Genomic DNA, 20,788 nt, shown 5'->3' with positions numbered 1-20,788 from the left:
ATCAACATCGACGACGTACTTAATTGATTGGTGTAGTAGCTTGTAATAGTTTTGCTTTTAATTTCACAGCAATATGGTTATAAATACTATTAAGGGTAAAAAACTGCAACATTGTCGGTTTATTTATAAGAAAATATATACTGCCGGTTTTACCAAATAAATACAATGAATTTCGTTTTTCAAAAACATTACTTAAAATGTATCGAAAACTATAATATAATAAATATTCCAAATGCTTGAAAATATACTATAATATGCCAATGTTAATTGATTTTTAAAAAATACAAAATAATTGCAATTACTTATTCAATTTTGTATAGGTACTTGTATATTAAGATAAGAAATAAGTTTACAAATAGTCAAATTGTTATGATTTATTCTGAAATAGTTAAATATTATATTATATATTGCTTTAAAATTATATACGTATTTTCATAGTTTCAACTTATATGTGCTCCTTTTAATTTAAGTAACTCAAAAAATCAAATTGGGCTCTTCTTCATCAGTTGTAGAATCGTCATCCAAGCATCTGGTTGATATTAGCCGCTTGTACCAATGCGCTGATGCTCTTGCACGTCGCGGTCTGTTTTCATCTTTGAAATCCACTTCAAAAAGTCCGAATTTAACACTGAAATATATTTTCAGATAGAAATTATTACAATAGTCGCTTTTGCTATGTCTAACATGTAAATGGTGTATCGGTGTATATTTATATTTTTTTATATAAAAAAAAATTGACACGAAAAAGGTTTAGTTAACTAATCATAAAATGTTAGACGAGAGTTTGTAAATTCAATAGCTACTTTATAAAAGTATGTTAAGAAAATAGCTACCTACTTATATAGATTTGTAAAATATTTTGAGCTTTTTTCTTATGTTACCTTAATCCACTGTCCCATTCAAAGTTGTCCATGAGACTCCATGCTGTATACGCAATAACGTTGCATCTATCTAGTTCAATAGCATCTAACATTGCATCCATATACTTTTTAAAATAAGATATTCTATCAAAGTCTTTAAGGCCTCCTAAAGTAGCGAAACCATTTTCAAATACTATAATTTGTGGGTTGTTACAATTGTTCTTCACCCAATTTAAGGCCAATCTCATTCCGTGAGGAATTATCTGGAAGGACGATAGAGACACCAATCCAGCATATATATTTTTAACAACATTAAAAACAAATTAAATGTAACTTAAAATTTTGTATTAGGCAAAAAAAATCACAGATATTTATAGTCAAGAATCCCTTAAAGATGTATTAATAAATTTACAATATCAATATTATCATCAGACTTACAGTTACATGAGGCACAGCTCCCTTTTCATAGTCTAAATATGAGGAATTAGCGCCAATGTCGTCATCGTATGAGGGTATGGGAAACTTGCCGCTTTCATAGTTGTCCCTTGTATAAAACTTTGTAGAATAATGGTTAAAACCGTAGAAATCACTGGTGCCTATTAAAAAATATGAAGTGTATACAACCAATCAGCTTCACACTGTATCTCGTACACGGGGAGGCAGAGAGAACCTAGTGTTAAGACACTCCGTTCCCCACTTTCCACCGAAGGAGGAGGCACTGCGTGTTTAGAGGTGAAACTCAACGCCACGCTTTGCCTCGACACCAGAGCAAAAACTTTGAAATACTAAGAAGGGTAGTTTTAATGAGTTTTTTTTTCAAAAAAAAAAAATGTTTATGCGTTTTTTAAACGTGTATGTAATCGAAAATTAACGTAATAGCGTAATTTAAATAAACGAAAGCCACCCTAAAGAAGATGAAAGCCGACTATACAGTGTACCGTTTTGAGACAACCCAGAAATGGTCACGTTACTTATAGGTACCCAAATAACCTTTGGCATACGCAATTTCTTCTTCTGTATATTCTGGGAGTCTGCTTCTAGGAAAACCTTGTTGGGTACTTTTTTCACTAAGTCGTTTTATGACACGATCGGGAAAGCCACCCTTCGAACTGAATATGGGGTGACTATAAATTTCGACTTCAAACGCCATAGCGTCCAACCCCGCTTCAATGTCACTCGAAGAGTCAGTAGCGCCAGTACGAAAATCTGTGGCTATAGTAATACCACATACACCTGAAAAGATTTCAAGATTTTAGGCGTATTTTTATTCATTTTCACCCTTTAGCCGGTACTAGGGTAGACACATTTTTATGGTTATATGATCTTTAGTTTTAGTCGTAAAGGTGGTTATTAGTTTATTGTATAAAAACATATACTGTCCGCGAGATCGTAAACTGAGCTTTGTATTTGTGTGTGTGATCACTAAAAGTAGACCTAGAAAAAATTCTTTTAAAAATATTTCCTCCCGTCTGTTGTCACATACATGTACACTTTTTTATTCTTGCACAGTGATCGTGCCGTCTTTTTCTTTGACTTTTCGTCAAAAAATATTAAGATTTAAACTTATGACATTGCTATCTGTATAAGAGGTGTAATTACGTCACATAAGAGATTCACAGACACTTACACTATCTGTGTACACTCACACAAATGCAATGCTCAACTAACGCCTCACGCACTGTAGCTCTTTTATGTTAACTGTCTAGAGAATAGTATAATAGTATGCACAATAAGAACATACCTACAAATTATATAGCCTTCGTAGATAAATAGTATACAGCGTTGTCTATTAAGTAAGAAATGGAATGTAAGTATTAATATATAATATTCTTTATATAATATTCTTTATTGCACTAAAAAAATACATAATAAACAATATATAGACATTTTGTGTACAAAGGTGGACTTATCTCTATAAGAGATCTCTTCCAGTCAACCAGTGGAAGTGGATGAGTGAGTAGCGAGCAAAACAAAGTACAATTTAAGAAATTAAAAATTATATACTAGTACCGAAATACAGCTAAAATATATATACGTACATATATAAGAGTAAACTATTATAATAAATATATACATAAATACATACATATATATATATATATATATATATATATATATATATATACAATATACATACACTATATAATATATATATTAGAGATGAAAATGCGGTAATAAAGCTTAAAAATTGTTCAAGATCTACTGGTTTAGGGAAGCAAGAAAATATTTTTTTAATTTGGATTTATAGGAGATTATGGATGGGCTTCTCTGGATGGATTTTGGGAGTTGGTTCCATAAGGATGCGGCATGGACTGAGAAGGATTTTTGCAGGAATTTGGTGTTACTCTTCGGAATGTCAAGCATCGGTATGACACAAGACCTCCTAGAGCGTGTAGAAGTGGGAAGTACGGTAAAGCAGGAGCGTAGATAAGACGGGAAATGTTGATAGTTAAGGATTTTAAACAGAAGTGAGAGGATGGGCATATCTCGGCGAAGTCGGATTGGGAGCCAATTAAGCTGAGCTCGAAATTGGGAAACGTGATCATATTTACGTAGACTAAAGACAAAGCGTATAGTGAGGTTTTGAAGTCGCTCTAGCTTGTTAAGTAGCTCCTCCGTCACATCTAAATAACAGACGTCAGCGTAGTCAAGAATTGGCAAGAGAAGAGATTGCGCTAGCATAATTTTGGTTTTATGAGGGAGGAAATATTGAAGACGCTTAAGAGAATGGAAAGAGAAATGTATGCGTTTGCTAATGTCATTAATATGCGACGCCCAGGACATGTTACTGTCAAAAGTTAGACCTAAGTTTTTAATTTTATTACAGTATTTAACTTCAACACCCGAATAAAGAATTTTTGGCGTTGAATCCCAATTTATTTTAACTCTAAGTTTATTACTGCCAATAATAATTGCTTGTGATTTTTTGGGGTTAACTAGCAATCCAAAAGATTCAGCCCAAGATTTTATAGCACTGAGATCTTTATTTAAGGATGCAATAGCCTTGGGTAATTCGGTCAAGCAATGACAATATAACTGCAAATCATCTGCATACAGATGGTAGGGAGAAGAAATGATTTTAGAGATATTATTAATGAATATAGAAAAAAGAAGTGGAGAAAGAACGCCGCCTTGAGGGACGCCAGCAGTGAGTTCTAACCACGTCGATACAACATCGTTAGCTTTAACACACTGCTGGCGACCGAAAAGGTAAGAGTGGAACCATTCAATAACTGAGGTTGAAAGGTTAACTGCACGAAGAGTGCCTAGAAGTATATCAAAATCAACAGAGTTGAACGCGCTGCTGAAATCCAGTAGTACCATTACAGTGAGCTTGGTATTATCCATAGCACACCGTATGTCCTCCGTGATATTCAACAACGCAGTAACTGTGCTGTGGTAAGGATGAAAGCCGGATTGGTAAGAACACAGTAGGTTATTGGAGGAAAGGAAAGAGTAAAGTTGATCATTTACGATGGACTCAAGGACCTTGGATAGGATTGGAAGTATAGATATGGGACGATATTCAGTGACACAGGTGGGGTTGGAAGTTTTAGGTATAGGAACGACACAGGCCTTTTTCCACTGAGCTGGAAAAACATTACATGTCAGTGAAAAATTTAATATGTGAGTGACCACTGTTATAATGCTTTCCAACACAGGAAGGATCATGTCGAGACTTAGACTGTCACTACCAATGGCTTTAGTGGAAATAGATTTGATATACTTCCTGACATCATCCTCAGTAACCGTTTTAAATGAAAAAGGAGCAGAGTCGGGTAGGTCAATTTTAGATAGAAGCGTAAGTGTTTCAGATTTTATTTTTATTTTTAATATTACCTTTTTGTACTGGTCTGAACTCCTCATCATAAATGTGCCAGGCTCGAGCATGTGCCAATATAAGATTTTTTGCAGTAATATATTCACCGATCCCTGTAGCGTTTAGTCTTGGTGCTAATCTCTTCAATCCATATCCAAATAAACAAACTTGTTTGGGCTCATTAATTGTTACCCAAGTCTTCACTCTGTCACCAAATAACTGATATAATTTCTTAGCGTAATCTCCGAACCAATCTATGAACAGAGGGTTTGCCAATCCTCCCAAATCCTGTAAGTTTTGTGGCAAGTCCCAATGATATATAGTAACAATAGGTTCTATATTGTTTTTTATTAGCTCATTAATTAAATTGTTATAATATTCGTAGCCAGCTTGGCTAACTTCGGTAGTGAAGCCATTTGGTATCAAACGTGGCCAGGATATGGAAAATCTGTAGAAATCTACTCCCAAAAATTTTAACATTTCAATATCTCTTTTATAGAACTCATAAGACTTGCAAGTGTCATCGCCGGTAGTACGGTCCACCACTGCTGCTGGATCATTGTGACATAGAGTATCCCAAATACTTGGTTTTTTGTCTGAAAAATTGGAATGATTTTAAAATATGAAGAAGCGTTATAAAGCAGTTATTTGTTGTTATTAAATTTATGTTATAGTTATATTTAAATGCATCGAAGGCAGGAGTAATGATTTGAAATCCCAGTGAAGAGAATATCTACGATTGTTGGATAAGATATTTTTTTCCTAGAGGTAAGTACGTGTACGTGTGAAATATTTCTAATTCTAATTGTATTTACTATGCCCTTTATTTCTTTAAGTCTTATGTCTTTACATGCAAATGGGTAAAAAAAGTATAATATTAAAAAAACTGATAAAAAGTAGTATATAAATTTACATTACATTCGAAAAGACATTCTGCAATAAATCATTTAATACGAACTAATTAATTAATTAAAATCCCTAAAGTAAGTTATTAATTTTAAAATATTGACTAAATATTACTTACAAGTAACCACTATTTAATTTAAAAAAGTGGCTTTAAAATGTAGGTACGATAAGAACAATCCTCGCTCAAGAACACATAAGAATTATCAACAGATATTGTCTTTTAAAATGAAATTGAGTATTCTTCTATAGCATTAGATAGGCTCTTTCTTAAAAACCTAGCACTTATTTTTATAATTAACCTAAAAAATACCAAATAAATATAATATATAGATACATACCCGCAGCATTCCACGCGCCTTCAATCTGGTAAGCAGCAGTAGCTACGCCTAATTTTAAATTCTTTGGCAAATTTCTTTTCATGATTATAAAATTCGATGTAGGTATTTAATAAATAAGTAATGAACTATAAAATTTTTAAATTTAATTACTTGGTCCGTCTTCGTCGCTTTCCCCAGGCACACTGATATCATAGATTGCAGCAAACGTTGTTGCACTGTAAAATTTATTTAAACAATTACATGATGATCAGGCCAGTTAAGACGCTGGAGTAAAATCGCGACAAATTGTGGCTTCGATTCCTATTCGAGAAAATTAATATTTAATATTTTCATTGGCTCGTTCTGGTATCAAGACAATACGCAGCGATGAGTTCCGCCACTCAACACGCAATGTCTCCAGAATTCGGTGGAAAGTGGGGAACGGAATGTTCTAACACTAGGTTCCCTCTGCCTACCCTGCTGTGTGCATTATACAGCGTGAAGCTGGTTATTGAAGTGTATACTATACATAAAATAGGTATTTTCTATTTACATAAAAGGTTTTATTATATACCTACCTTATTTAAGATTCTTTCACGCAATTTTTTTATTAGGTCCTTGATCGTTTCAATGTTGAAACAAAAAATATAACAGATATTTCATTTGAATTAATATAATATTTTTTTAATTTAACCTATACAATTTAATATTTTAAAAGACACTCGATTTATATTTACTTTATCTGTATATGAAACAAAAACAAATCATGTATCAAAAACAACAATCAATTAGATGAAATATTTCATTTTAATTATTAAATAGTACAGTACTTACCTAATATAATAACACCAAACCGTAACTATACTACAATTACTAATAGAATTTAATACATAAAATTTATTAAAGTGATGCTTATTATGTTTTATTAATTGAATTAGTTTCATTGGCTATTGATTTTTGTTTTAAGGGACAAATAGATTGACTTGCCTTTATCAAACACAGTCGTAATGTGGCAGACTTTATGAATTTGAAGGTATTTAAAAAAATATTTGTTAGGTACTGTTGTATTAACAGTTTACATCAAAAAAGTGGCGGTAGTATTTTTAATTTAATATTTGTCGAGATATTGAATTTTTTATATCAATGAAATTCACGTTTTATTAAGTAAATTTGTAATAATGATATTTTTTTTACAAAACAACAAAGTTTTTTCTAAAAAACGTTAGGGCGGCGTGAAATTCACTTTGGAAAACAGGTTCATCCATTTTTCGAGATTAACCTATCAGAATAGATGAAATAGATGAAATAAAAATAAAGAAAAGTATCGTGATTTTTAAATACATATAGGATAAGAAAAACACCATTTAACAAATGTATATAATATTATACTAACACCCTCCGCGCGACTTCGCCTCCTTGAATTGTACGAATATTTTTAACAAATTAAAAGTATTCCACACTCAGGAGAGAATAAAATATTTTTAGAAAACATATTAAAATTTAAACGTAGCGGAATTTGAACCCACGGTCTTGGAGACCGTCCAAGCGCTCTGTCGTCCAATCCACGAAGTTCTTGTTACAATTTATTAGCATCTCATTTCATTGTTAATATCTCTGTAGGGAGATTTTTCAAATGTAGTTTTTTTACATATTTTAGTACAGTTGTATTGTGGTTATATATGTATAATTTAATTTGATTCTACTCGCAAAAAAATCGAATTTATGGTCATTTCATATCTATCTAGGAAGGCGGAAAAACTAAGTTTTTCCTGCGTAATTCCCGCGGGTTTGACTGGGATAAAATGTATCCCATACGTTACTCCACAATTCCAAATCTTTCAGTGTTAGTCTCGTAAACATTGATTTAACTGTTCCGGAGAGTAGCCCGGACGAACAGAAAAATAAAGAAATACTTTTTGTAGCTAAAATCACAGACAGACAATTCAATAATATTTATTTATAAATATTTTATATAACGCGATATGTCCAACTGAAATGCACTGATAAGCTGTTATCACGGTTGCAATTATAACACACTTTCCTTTATATTGTGGCATCCTTAATCTATCTACATTTTGAGTCAATATTTTCTATCTCCTATCTATATAAATAAAATTGAAGTTGCTGTCTGTAATTAAAAAATAACTGTGTTTTTCAAGTGCATGATGATATTTACACGATACTAAGAAACAAATAAACTATTTTATTTTTTTAATTTCACGTGTTAAATTATAATCTTTAATTTTAAAATTTAATAAATACAAGTCAGTAATAAAAAACTAAAACACTACCGGTGCATAATATTAATTTAAAAAAAATAAAATAAAAATAATGGCAATGATTTTTATTCTTCTATAAACAATAGCTAAACTATATCGAAAATTTAATTATAACGCAATATTGTAAATGCGAAAGTATATATATGAATATGAATAAAAATAAAATTACAATTATTTAATTTTGTATATTTGTATAAGTATAACGTTAAAATAAATTTACAAATTATATTTTTTTATAGTTTAAACTAAAATATTTTTATAGATATTAAAAAATATATATAACTCAAAAAATTGAATTTGGCTCTTCTATATCAGTTGTAGAATCGTCATCTAAGCATCTGGTTGATATTAACCGCTTGTACCAGTGCGCTGATGCTCTTGCACGTCGCGGTCTGTTTTCATCTTTGAAATCCACTTCAAAAAGTCCGAATTTAACACTGAAATACATTTTCGAATAAACATCATTGAAATGATCGCTTCTACCAAATTTTAAAGGAAAAAAGTTAAGCAAAATTAATCGAAAAATATTAGATGAGAATTGTAAATTCAATTATTACGAAGAGTAACTTTACATATAGGTACCTTATAAAGCTAAAATATGTTGGTTTGTTGAACTATTATTAATATTTATCTTATATTACCTTAATCCATAATCCCATTCAAAATTGTCCATGAGACTCCATGCTGTATACGAAAGAACGTTGCATTTATCTAGTTCAATAGCGTCTAACATTGCTTCTATATACTTTTTATAGTAAGATATTCTATCACAGTCTTTAAGGCCTCCTAAAGTACCGAAACCGTTTTCAAATACCATAATTTGTGGGTTGTTACAATTGTTCTTCACCCAATTTAGGGCCATTCTCATTCCGTGAGGAATTATCTGGAAGATCAAGGTATTTGTATTTTACTATTTCTTTATTTTATGTGAAGATAAAAATACACGATAATATATATTTTTAGAAATTCAGTTCACTTAATAGCATAAAAAATCAAATAGAATTTAAAACTTTGTATTTGACAAAAAAATCACAGCAAAAGGTATTTATAGTCAAGAATCCCTTAAAGATGTATTAATAAAATTCCAATAACAATATTATCATCAGACTTACAGTCACATGAGGCACAGCTCCCTTTTCATAGTCTAAATATGAGGAATTAGCGCCAATGTCGTCATCGTATGAGGGTATGGGAAACTTGCCACTTTCATAGTTGTCCCTTGTATAAAACTTGGTAGAATAATTGTTGAAACCGTAGAAATCACTGGTGCCTATTAAGAAATTTGAAACTTGTATTTATAAAATAATATTTGATGACATTAATGATAATATCTATATCTATTAACGAATAGAAATTAATTTTAAGAGATTTACCCAGCTTACCTTTAGCATAGGCAATTTCTTCTTCTGTAAACTCTGGAAGTCTGCTTCTAGGAAAACCTTGCTGGGCACTTTTTTCACCAACTAGTTTTATGACACGATCGGGAAACCCGCCCTTAGAACTAAAGATGGGGTGGCTGTAAATCCCGACTTCAAACGCCATAGCGTCTAACCCCGCTTCAATGTCACTCGAAGAATCGGTAGCGCCAGTACGAAAATCTGTGGCTATAGTAATACCACATACACCTGAAAAAAATTAAGAAGATATTAGATTATAAGATATAAGATATAAGATATTGTTTTCAGTTTCACGTTTTTACCGGTAACAGGGTGGGCAGAGTAAAATTAGTGTCCAGACACTGTTCGAACCTGATACTGTGCATATTGCAATAAGGAAGGATTCGGTGTATATCTATCCAATATAATTATAAAAATAGAGGTGGCCTCATTATTTTCACACACTTACCCATTAGATAAGTAAAAAAAAATATTTCTGCTTTTTCACCAGTTTTGGATATTGTATAATAATTAATAACTATAATAAATAATTCGTATTTTATGTAAATAACTGAAAATAAGTAATAAAATACTCGTAAGTTAAAAAATAGATTATGTACATTTTATTACCGCATTTATGTTCTTTTTTGCTATTTGATTTTTTGTTTTAGTTGCAAAGGTGGCTTTAATCTTTTTATAAATACTTATGCATATTTAAATAATGTAAACTATTTAGATGTGTTATGTAGATTTTGTGCAAAAACTTCCAAGTCTTGTAATGATCGTAGGTACCAACTTTGCCTTTCACTTTCAATAAAACTAAACCTGCTTCTTGGATAGGCAGAGGGAATCTAGTGTTAAGACACACCGCCCCTCGGTCCCCGCCGAATTCTGGAGGCATTGCGTGTTGAGTGGCAGAACTCAACACCGCGCTTTCGCCTCGACAGCAAATCGAAGAAATGAAAATATTAAATATATCCTTTCCTCGAATGGAAATATTAAGATTTAAATATGTAACAAGTACATTTAATACAATCTTTGTAGGTAGGGAGGAAGTATAAAAATGAAGTATCTAAGTAAGGAATGCAAGTATACAGAAGAACTGTGTCCGCTATAATAATTTTCATGATTTATAAATGATTTTGTTAATATTACCTTTTTGTACTGGTCTGAACTCCTCATCATAAATGTGCCAGGCTCGAGCATGTGCCAATATAATATTTTTGGCAGTTATATATTCACCGATCCCTGCAGCGTTTAATCTTGGTGCGAATTTCGTCAATCCATATCCAAATAAGCAAACTTGTTGGGGCTCATTTATTGTTACCCAAGTCTTCACTCTGTCACCAAATAACTGATATATTTTTTTAGCATAATCTCCGAACCAATCTATAAACAGAGGGTTTGCCAGTCCTCCCAAATCCTGTAGATTTTGTGGCAAGTCCCAATGATATATAGTAACAATAGGTTCTATATTATTTTTTATTAGCTAATTAATTAAGTTATTATAATATTCGTAGCCAGATTGGCTGACTTCAGTAGTGAAGCCATTTGGTATCAAACGTGGCCAGGATATCGAAAATCTGTAGAAATCTACTCCCAAAAATTTTAGCATTTCAATATCTCTTTTGTAGAACTCATAAGACTTGCAAGTGTCATCGCCAGTAGTAAGGTCCACCACTGCTGCTGGATCATTGTGACATAGAGTATCCCAAATACTTGGTTTTTTATCTGAAAAAGTATAATAATTATAAAATATGAAGAAGTGTCATAAAACTGTTTTTTTATAGTTGTAAGTATATCAAAGGTACCTAGTGATTTGAAAACATTGGCATTATTTTTAAATGGGCTAGAAGCTCTCTTTACGTAAATTCAAATTCAAAATATTCTTTATTCAAATAGACTATTATAAGCACTTTTGAATCGTCGAATGAACATATGAACGAAGAGCTACTACCGGTTCGGAAGGCAGTTCTGCTGAGAAGAGCCGGCTAGAATCTCAACAGTTGCTCTTTGCAAAATCAATGGCAACTGTATCGCTGCACAGAGCAGGGCAGGGCAGTATTTACTAATTTTTATGTCAAATAAATAAATAATATACCTGCAGCATTCCATGCGCCTTCAATCTGATAAGCCGCTGTCGCTACTCCTAACTTAAAATTTTTAGGCAAATTTCTTTTCATTATTGTAAAATTTTATGTACTTAATAAATAAATAATTAACTATAAAACTCTTCAATTAAAAGCTTGGTCCGTCTTCCTCGCTATCTTTAGAAACACTGATCTTATTTATAAATTGCAGCTTTGTTTTATTATGTAATTTATTTTAACAGAATTATTTAACGATTTTATAAATATGTAAGAAATTTTATTCATGTCTCTTAGAATGGGTACAACACAAAATATAATTCAAATGTAGATATTTACATAAAAAGTTTTATTACATATCTAATTTATGATAATAGATACATCATGTTGTTAAATTGCTTTTTTCATAAGGTCCACATGATCGTTCATCGTTGCAGAGCAGACAGAGAGACCTTGAGCGTACTTGAGGAAGAAAATTATAACAGAAATCTATTTTGATTTAGGTAATATTATTAATTTTAAAATTAATTTTCTTTTTGGTTTAAAAAATATATGCGTTATTGAACGCATTCGTAATGTGGCAAACTTTTTGCATTTGAAGGTACCCTAATTAATTTTTTTTATCAGTATTATCTACTTACTACTACATAATATTTAAGATATGAATCGGAGAAAGGTTGGATAGTGTTATTAAATTTAAAATAGATGGTTCTCGAGATATTTTATATTATTTATTAGGTTTATTAAATAAATATAATTGAAAATTAATAATAAAATTGTCCATCTAGTTTTTTTTAAATAGAAATAAAAATAATATGCACTAATTTCGTATGAAATGAACTATAATTAAAAATTTGTTGGCTTATTGCAACATAATATAGGTACATAAGTTTAATAGTATTTAACTGGACAGACAAACACACAGACATACGGAAAACCAAGTGATTCTATAAGAGCTTAGTTTCAACTACGCTACGATGATTTTAATAAAAATGATGACGTCTACCGTTACGCCCGCTACCAGTGTATCGTAGTTTTTGTTATATATATATTTTTTATTTTAAAATATGTAAATTTGTCTTTATACACATTTAAATCGTTAAATAAAATAATATTTTCATTAATTTGTTAATTCTTTTATGAACTACACTCAGAAACCATCGTGGCACAGTGGCTGTTGCACAAGTGTGAACACGACGGTGTTGGGGTCGATTCCCACTCGGGGAAATTAAATATTAAATATTTTAATTTCTTCAGTCTGGTGTCGAGGCAAAGCGCGGCGTTGAATTAAGCAATGCCACGCAATGTCCCCGGTGGATGCAATCCGGCAATGGAAAACGGATTGTCTTAACACTAGGTTCCCTCTGCCTGTCCTGCTGTGTGCGAATGACAGGTATAGATAACAAAAAAACATTTTTTTTTATTTGATGTTTTAATATTAAAATAATAAATTTAATTTTTTTAAAAAATTACTTAGTATCTAATAACTTTTTTTTATCATCACAGTGTATCCCATATATAGCAGGGTAGGCAGAGGGGAAACTACAACCCTTAGCGCTTACAGACACACGCATGTGCCCCTATTTGTATTGAATTTACTAAAATTCTTTCTTCTGAATTATTTTTTTATTGTAAAAAAGCTTTAACCCAAAACTTACTTTAACGTTAAGAAAAATACGGAAAAGCTTTTGTGGTATCGATATACGAGTAAAAAAAAACAATGTACTTTCTTATTTTATTTCTAGTTCTTTTCCGGTACTTTTGTCAATGAATGTCGAAATTGATAATAATAAATTTGTAATAAGAACTGCTACCAGACACCGCGGCAGTAGAACCGCGAAATTGTATACGAAAATATCATTTCAATATTGCGTATTTAATTCGATGGTTCCTAGGTAAAATAACGATAGTGAAAAATCTCTCTGTCTTTTAAACTACCGAGGAGCAAAATTTCACTCACTGCAGGGCATGTACTGGCCAACAAACTGAGAGTTGCCTTTGTGGTGGGCGAGGGTTGGTGGTTCGATTCCCACCCGGGATTTGTGTAATATCTAGGAAACAGAGTGTCTTAACATTACTTTCCTTCTGTCAATTCTGCTATTCGCAAGACACTGTAAAACCGAAGAAATTGATTATACTTTGTAGAAGCAATGTATCTACTTTGTAAAATCACTATAGCAATTTGATTGTAAAGGTTTTTGCTATTAATTATGTGCATGTACATATATTTATTGGGCTCAAATCCAGCTACGTTAAAAGTTTTACACGTTCTCTAAAAAATATTATTACTATTATCAAATTTACAAAAACAATACATATTAATAAATATTAACTTAAATAACGATTAGAGACCAGTCGTGGCGCAGAGGTACTAGCGTGTGACTTTAAACACGACAGGTTGTGTTCTATTACCTACTCGAGGAAATGAAATATTTAATATTTTTATTTCTTCGCTCTGGTGTTGAGTTCCGCCACTGAAGACCCAAAGCTTCCAGAAGGAAAATGGGGAAAATGCCTAACTTAAGTTAACCTGAAAAATTGAAGAGAATTGAAGTGTTGTAGACACACACAATGCATAAAGAAATTGTTTTATATGAAAAGAAATAAATTACAAGAAACAATAGCACGCCTTAGTTCGAAATGAGGGCAGCATCAAAGCAAACTCGCATGTTTATACAATTGTAAGTTACATGCAAGAGTAAATAATTGATTATTGAAAATATAAAAAAAAAATGTATTTCATTAAATTTTTAAATGGCTAGTGGCCGTTGGAGGATGTGGGTCTAGTGGCTCAGTAGACTAGACTTATGAAAGTAATTGATTGATTTCTCGATATATGGCGTTTCGGGCGTGCCAGTTGAGCACAATTCATTTCGCCAATGTCACGTTGTATGGAAAACATACGAAGGAAATTGACCGGTAATAAAAAGGTAAACTTATGAAAGTATCTGAATATCGCTGTAGTAGGTTTAATTTGTATTTGCAAGAGACAAATACTTATGTATATTTCTAAAGACCATGTGATATTCAGATACATTATATACCCATGTAAAAATACATGTACCACACGTACGTTCATGTGAACAGGAACAGGTTCAAGGAAAACAGTACTTACCCTAAAATTAGGTTTTCCCCGATTACTCTGTTTTACATACAAATATTTATATAGACTTTAGCTTCACGCTGTATCTCGCACACAGCAGTAGGGTAGGGTAGGCATAGAGAAACTAGTGTAACACTCTGCTCCCCACTTTGTGCTGAATTTGGAGGCATTGCGTGTTGAGTTGCAGAACTCAACGCCACTCAACACAATGCTTAAGAAAAAGTTGATAAAATAAAAAAATATTTTCTCATTATCCTGGCGTATCCGGAATGAACATCATACGTGTGTGCAATTTTTGGATCAATTTAAACATAAAAAAGTTTTTATTAAATAATATAGTAAGCTTACTATGCAATTATATCTACAACAAACTATACACACTTTTTCCCATAAAGCAGGGTAGACAAATGGGAGTCTAGTCTTAAGGTTAAGATATGCATTTTACACATTCCGCTGAATTTTCGAGATTCTGCGTGTTGTTTGACAGAAATCCTATCTAGTGGGAATCGAACCCACAACCGTCATGTTTGCAGTAAGAGAGTACATCAGGAATGCATTAAGGAAGTTACTTCTAAGAATCTGTAAATAGGTGATAAGAGCTAATTATTCTAATAAAATTATTTAAGTAAACAAATTTAGTTAGAAATGCTAATGTTGTTTGAAGTTCATGGAACAAGTCGAAAGTTTTTATTTATTTGTCAAATCAAAGTTATTTCAATAAAATATAAAAAAAAATTGTTATTTTCTTTATCATTTTGAGTCGCCAATCTTAAATAAGTAGATATAAGTTAATGTAGTTGTTATTATTTTTATTTTTAAGAAAGGAAGTTGTATTGTTGGGAGATTTATTGTTAAAAGAGAACGCTAACTGATAGTGACTTTTTTGGCTTTACGTTGTATTTAGAGGGGAGGAAGGAGAGGAGACAGAGGCAAGGGATTTGGGAATCGAGTGTTAATACACTGCATTCCCATTAAGACTCTGCCTCCTCAAAAAGAGGAGAACTTCTGTTGTCTCTTCTTTTTGAGGAGGCATCCAAAAATTAAAATATTAAATATTTCCTTTTCCCGAGTAGAAATCAAACCCACAATCTGTCGCGTTTACACACACGCGTGTGCCCCTGCGCCATGATCAAGCGTCGTTGAGTCTGACTACTCAATACACAATACTTTAAAAAAAGTGGAGAACAGTGTCCTAGCACCGGGGTTCCTGCTATGTGCGAGTAATAGCATGAAACCCAAAAAAAATAAGATATTAGATCACAATCAACACAATAGAAAATAATATTTACTATTTAGCAATCTCGATATTGATTTAAATTAGTAAGCCATTATGAAATACATATTGTTTTATCTTGTATGCAACTATTATAATATATTGTTGGGATTAAGAGAAAAACCGAGCGGTACCTATCCGAGTTACACTTACGCAGGAATTAGAACAAATATAGAAGACACTTGAACACACACCAAACCACATGACGGCAGGGCTGTACTCCGCAACAGTATTACACTTATATTATTAATAATCTATATATATACACTTATATTATTATATTCAAGTTTATTAATTATAATACATTGTCGTAATTCAATTTTTTTAAATTTTTAAACATTTTAACTAAGTCTTCAGCTGAATTAATCTTGTATATTATATTTCATATACTCTTGGAAAATCAATGTATTGGTACTTGCAGTGGTCTGTGGACACGGGTAGCCTGAGGTGGAATAGTTGGAATCAGCTTAATTACTTATACGATGTTTAAAACTTAGATTTTTGCTTGAAACGGTTTTGATTTTGCGTTAATTAGAACACACCAGATTACCTTATGCTTGCGTGATAAGAAAATCTATGATAACACTTAAAAATATTATTTTAATAATATCTAACAGAGAAAAATAGAAACGATAATCTTAATTCTATAAGTATGTATAGAACATACTTAACGAACTCATTTTAACAGGCCATTTAATAATATTATATAGAGAAACTAAATTTCTTAAGCAATATCGTGTGAAATATCAATATTAAATATAAAATACGCCCCTGATCGAAGGCTGTGTTCACAAGACCTACATTGCCGAACCGCAGGCTCCTTCCAACTCAGTCCAGCCACGATCACCTTCTGCATCAGATCTATTACAATTTAATTATAATTTAATCTATTGTTTCTTACTTAAATTTAATAATTTTAAAGTTCATATATTAGGATAATCAAAATTAATCGTGGGACAGCAAGTGTCAGGTAATATAATGTGTGTTTTGTAATTTCTATATAGACAATGGTATTCATATATACCCCGTTTAACACTTATTTTATCATTTTTTCATATTTTTAAAATAACTAATATTTTGTCAGTTTCTTTTGTGTCAATTTACTTTACATATGTAGGTATATAACTCTACACATAGTACTGCGCGACGTTGTGTTCCGCCACTCAACACGTAATCTAACCTCGACAATTCGGCGAGAAGTAAGGAGCAGAAGTGTCATAACGGGAACGGAGTATCTTGAGACTATGTTCTCAGGTTCCCTCTACTTACCTTGCTATGTGCGGAATATGTATTGTGCACTGTGTTGATAATACATATTTTTTATATATAACTATATTCATGCCTATTCTCACTACTGAACCTCTCTATTTTTACTAATTTCAAATTGTTTTAACCGTAAAAATATCCGTAAATTGTTATTATCTTAATTTGATCTAGTTAGTTAAACCGCGGCGTCAGGTTGCGTCCGCGTTTGTATGTAGAACAATGGCCAGAAATTTTTTTTTCCCGCACACAGCAGGGTAGGGAACGAACACCTAGAGTTAAGACACTTCATTGACAAATATTTCATTGCTTCGAATGGGAATTGAACCCACTACCTGTCGCGTTTACAAACTCACTTTATGCCCCTATGCCATCTTAAAATAGTACTCGATATTGGATTTAAGCTGCTTGCTTACATACGTTCACAGTTCGTTATAGCTTTCCTCTTTACAAGACCCAAGGCCTGCCCCCTATTACCACACCTAGAAACGCAATTGGTATCTATAGGTATAATAAATTAATTATTAAAAATATTTTCATTATAAGTATTTAGATATTGTTTCAATCCACAGGTCAAACAAGATACCTAAATTATATTCAATTTGTCATATTATTTTACAATGTAACGAAAAAAAAAGATATATGAAATTTAAACACTTGTCCAAACAATTACTGAAATAGTATCTTTAAATTGTCTGAAATGTATTTTATTTCAATACGACTTTACGATATTTTTATACAAAATATTTTAAGTTAATAATTTATAATGTATAGGTACTATGAACTATGAAATTTGGTAGTTAGCATCTACAGGTAGTACTAGTTCAGGAAAAATCTCAAAACTATACATTTGTAGTTAAATCCAAAAAAATAATAGTCTTAAATGGGTGGTAATAGGTGGCAAATACAGATTTGGGTGGTTTAATACAGGATGTTTTGGATGTGATAAATAATCTAAATAGGTATATAAAATAAAGTAAAATATTCAAATATCTATATAAAATAAGACAAGAGTTAATTAAAATTATACGACAGTTTTTGTATGTTTCAACTGAAAATGTATTTAAATATCGAAATATTCTTTAAAACTTTCATATTCTATTGTTTAGTTGAAATTCTGCATATTTCTAATCTGAAATTTATATCAGGCATAACATGAAAATTATATTCTACTGTATATTGTGGTATTATTTGTAATAGGTAGCCTTAACATATTTTTAGTGTTTTGAAAATAAAAAAAATATTGAAGAAGAGGAAGAACATGAAAATGGAAATAAGAAAAAAAAGAAGAATTTGTTAGCGAAGTTGGTTTGTGACCGTCACTAACGGGCAGTTGTGTGTTTGCTCGTTTTGACGATCGCAAAATGAACTCGCTTGACGTTAATACATCATTTTTGAAGAAAATTGCTGAATATACGAGACTGTATAGTACGGTCAACAAGTTTTGGCCGCCCTGAAGCAAGGTTTTTTGAACTTTGGGCGTTGTTCACTCGGAAAATAAGAAAAATGCTAAAAACAAATCTATAGCTATAGCTATAGCGGCGTAGCATTAAATCACTCCACTTTTCCAATAAATCTGAGTATCATGAAAAATTTATTTCATGAATTTTAAATAATTATAATTTCATTTTTTTCTCAGGTGTGTTAATTAAATAAATGGTTTTTTTTTACCTTCATGTTGTAACCTGCACACTAGTAAAGCAGGTAGAACCTAGTGATAGGACACACCGTTCCCATTAGAATTCTGAGATTCTGGGTTCGATTCCCACTCGTATATATAAATTATTATAACCTCTCTGCTCTGGGAAGGCCAGGACGGACAATGTTGCCACCGTACAAATAACCGAACATAAATTGCCAAAAAAGAAAAGGTTTTACTAAACCAAAAGTTACATGTTTTGTATAAACTTATATTAGCAAGCTCAGCAAGTTAGAATAACAAAATAATAAATAAAACACTTAGATCAGCATTTTTTGTCTTATTTATCCCCCAAAATTGTAAAGTAAAAGTATTCATGAAAAAGAAAAACAATTTCCAAAGAGGCCCATCGTGGCGCAGGGGCTCAAAGTGTGACTGTAAGGCGAATGGTTGTGGGTTCGATTCCCACACAAGGAAATAAAATATTTCATTTCAATTTATATTTTTATTTCTTGGCTCTGATGGCGAAGCAAAGCGAAAGCGCGGCGTTGAGTTCCGCCACTCAACTCGCAATGTTACCAGAATTCGGCGGAAAGTAGGGAACGAAGTGTCTTAACACAAGGTTCCCGGTGCCAACCCCGCTCGTAAAGTTGATTTAATTTTAAAAACAATTTCTAAATATTTAACTCTTTGTTTTCAGTCCCATATGTAGAATTAATATAATTATGCTAAAATATACCAAATAACAAAAAAGTTACGTTCCTGTGACGTTAAATAAAAACAAACAAACTCTTCTGCTTTAATATATTAGTGTAGATTCAAGTAACAAGCGAAAAACTAAATAAAAACTAAATTTACGATTTATTACCGTACATATCCAGTAATAGGATTTAGACAATAAAAATAAATATATTAATAAATTAGTAAGTTAATAAATAATCAAAACTTCGCTCCACACTTAAAATAAAAACAGCAATTACTTAATGAGTCATAATAAACTATAAAACAATATTTACTTCAAATTCTCCAAAAACAAACACATTAGTACCGACTATTATTAGTGAGATAGATCCTTTAACGATATTTATACACATATTGTATAAAAAGCTCTACAGATTGATATTTCAGTCAGTTCTTCATAGATAGTGTTGTTTAACTTATTATTTAAGAAAAAATAGAGTGTTATTTTATTTTGGTTTAAAGTAGTGATACGTTGCAAACGTTGGTTACAAAAACAGGAGAATCACCTTTAATTAAATTAAAGTAAGTAATAAATGGTTAAGCTTATTGGAAACTATGAACTAAACTCTTAATACAGTGTGATAGTGTATGAATATGTGATGGTGGGTTCGATTCCCAATTGGCGGAAGAAATTATATGTAATACTTGATTCTCTGTGGAAAAAATAAAAACAAAATTAACTAAAAAAAATATAAAAAGTGTAAAAATTTTATAAAAATGTGTTAAGCTAAGAACGGGCTTAATAATTTTACCAAGTTTAATTATAATTCAATATTTTCATCTACGTCGTGTCAGTCTTAAAATATTTGGAACATTTTTAGTTTTGTTGTAGATCTAAGTAGATCTTGTTCAGCTTATCTTATTCTAAGCCGAATGACGTCTACTATGATTTATATAAAACATATCGACGTCACTTTCGCCCTTATTTACATGAAAATGGGTAAGTAAATTATTTTTTACAAACGACGACTACGACTCTATCACTTCGTCTTTTTCTCTCCAAAATAACTCATATATGTAGATAGTATTAAATAGACAGATAAGGCTAGTGGTAGTGCAGCACAAGCGTGTGACTGTAAACGTTATGTTGGAGGATCGATTTCCTCTCGAGGAAATAAAATAGA

At 31.5% G+C, this 20,788-nt stretch overlaps 1 protein-coding gene and 1 pseudogene across 3 annotated transcripts; both read right to left on the bottom strand.

The window, feature by feature from the left end:
* Positions 1–348: 348 nt before the first annotated feature.
* LOC146528329 (myrosinase 1-like) lies at positions 349–6,916 on the bottom strand. 2 transcript variants are annotated; one of them, XM_085203433.1, is made up of 8 exons: positions 6,738–6,916; positions 6,482–6,645; positions 5,925–6,139; positions 4,701–5,276; positions 1,851–2,093; positions 1,299–1,456; positions 882–1,123; positions 349–628 (listed from the first exon to the last, which is right to left on the bottom strand). In XM_085203433.1, the coding sequence occupies exons 3-8, from the start codon at positions 6,004–6,006 to the stop codon at positions 475–477; spliced, it is 1,455 nt and encodes a 484-aa protein (XP_085059559.1). In that variant the 5' UTR covers positions 6,007–6,139; positions 6,482–6,645; positions 6,738–6,916; the 3' UTR covers positions 349–474. The 2 variants fall into 2 exon arrangements, with proteins under 2 accessions (XP_085059559.1, XP_085059558.1); XM_085203432.1 differs by lacking the exon at positions 6,482–6,645.
* A 1,534-nt stretch (positions 6,917–8,450) lies between these two features.
* Positions 8,451–11,833, bottom strand: LOC146528328 (myrosinase 1-like; annotated as a pseudogene). The gene is made up of 6 exons (XR_014879113.1): positions 11,660–11,833; positions 10,714–11,289; positions 9,565–9,807; positions 9,295–9,452; positions 8,824–9,065; positions 8,451–8,619 (listed from the first exon to the last, which is right to left on the bottom strand). The product of XR_014879113.1 is annotated as a myrosinase 1-like (transcript).
* Between the last annotated feature and the right edge of the window lie 8,955 nt (positions 11,834–20,788).

Source organism: Heliconius melpomene, chromosome 19 (assembly GCF_056956725.1).
Source record: "Heliconius melpomene rosina isolate 202511_hmr_F chromosome 19, ASM5695672v1, whole genome shotgun sequence".
NCBI lineage: Eukaryota > Metazoa > Arthropoda > Insecta > Lepidoptera > Nymphalidae > Heliconius > Heliconius melpomene.
Note: the sequence above shows the minus strand (reverse complement) of the source record. Positions and strands in the feature narration are given on the sequence as shown.

Coding starts and splice junctions, on each gene's coding strand:
- LOC146528329 (XM_085203433.1), bottom strand. CDS start 6,006: ATGAAAAGAAATTTGCCAAAGAATTTAAAATTAGGCGTAGCTACTGCT. Junction 1,457..1,850: donor AGAAATTGCGTATGCCAAAG/GTTATTTGGGTA, acceptor ATTTTTTAATAG/GCACCAGTGATTTCTACGGT. Junction 629..881: donor GAATGGGACAGTGGATTAAG/GTAACATAAGAA, acceptor AATATATTTCAG/TGTTAAATTCGGACTTTTTG.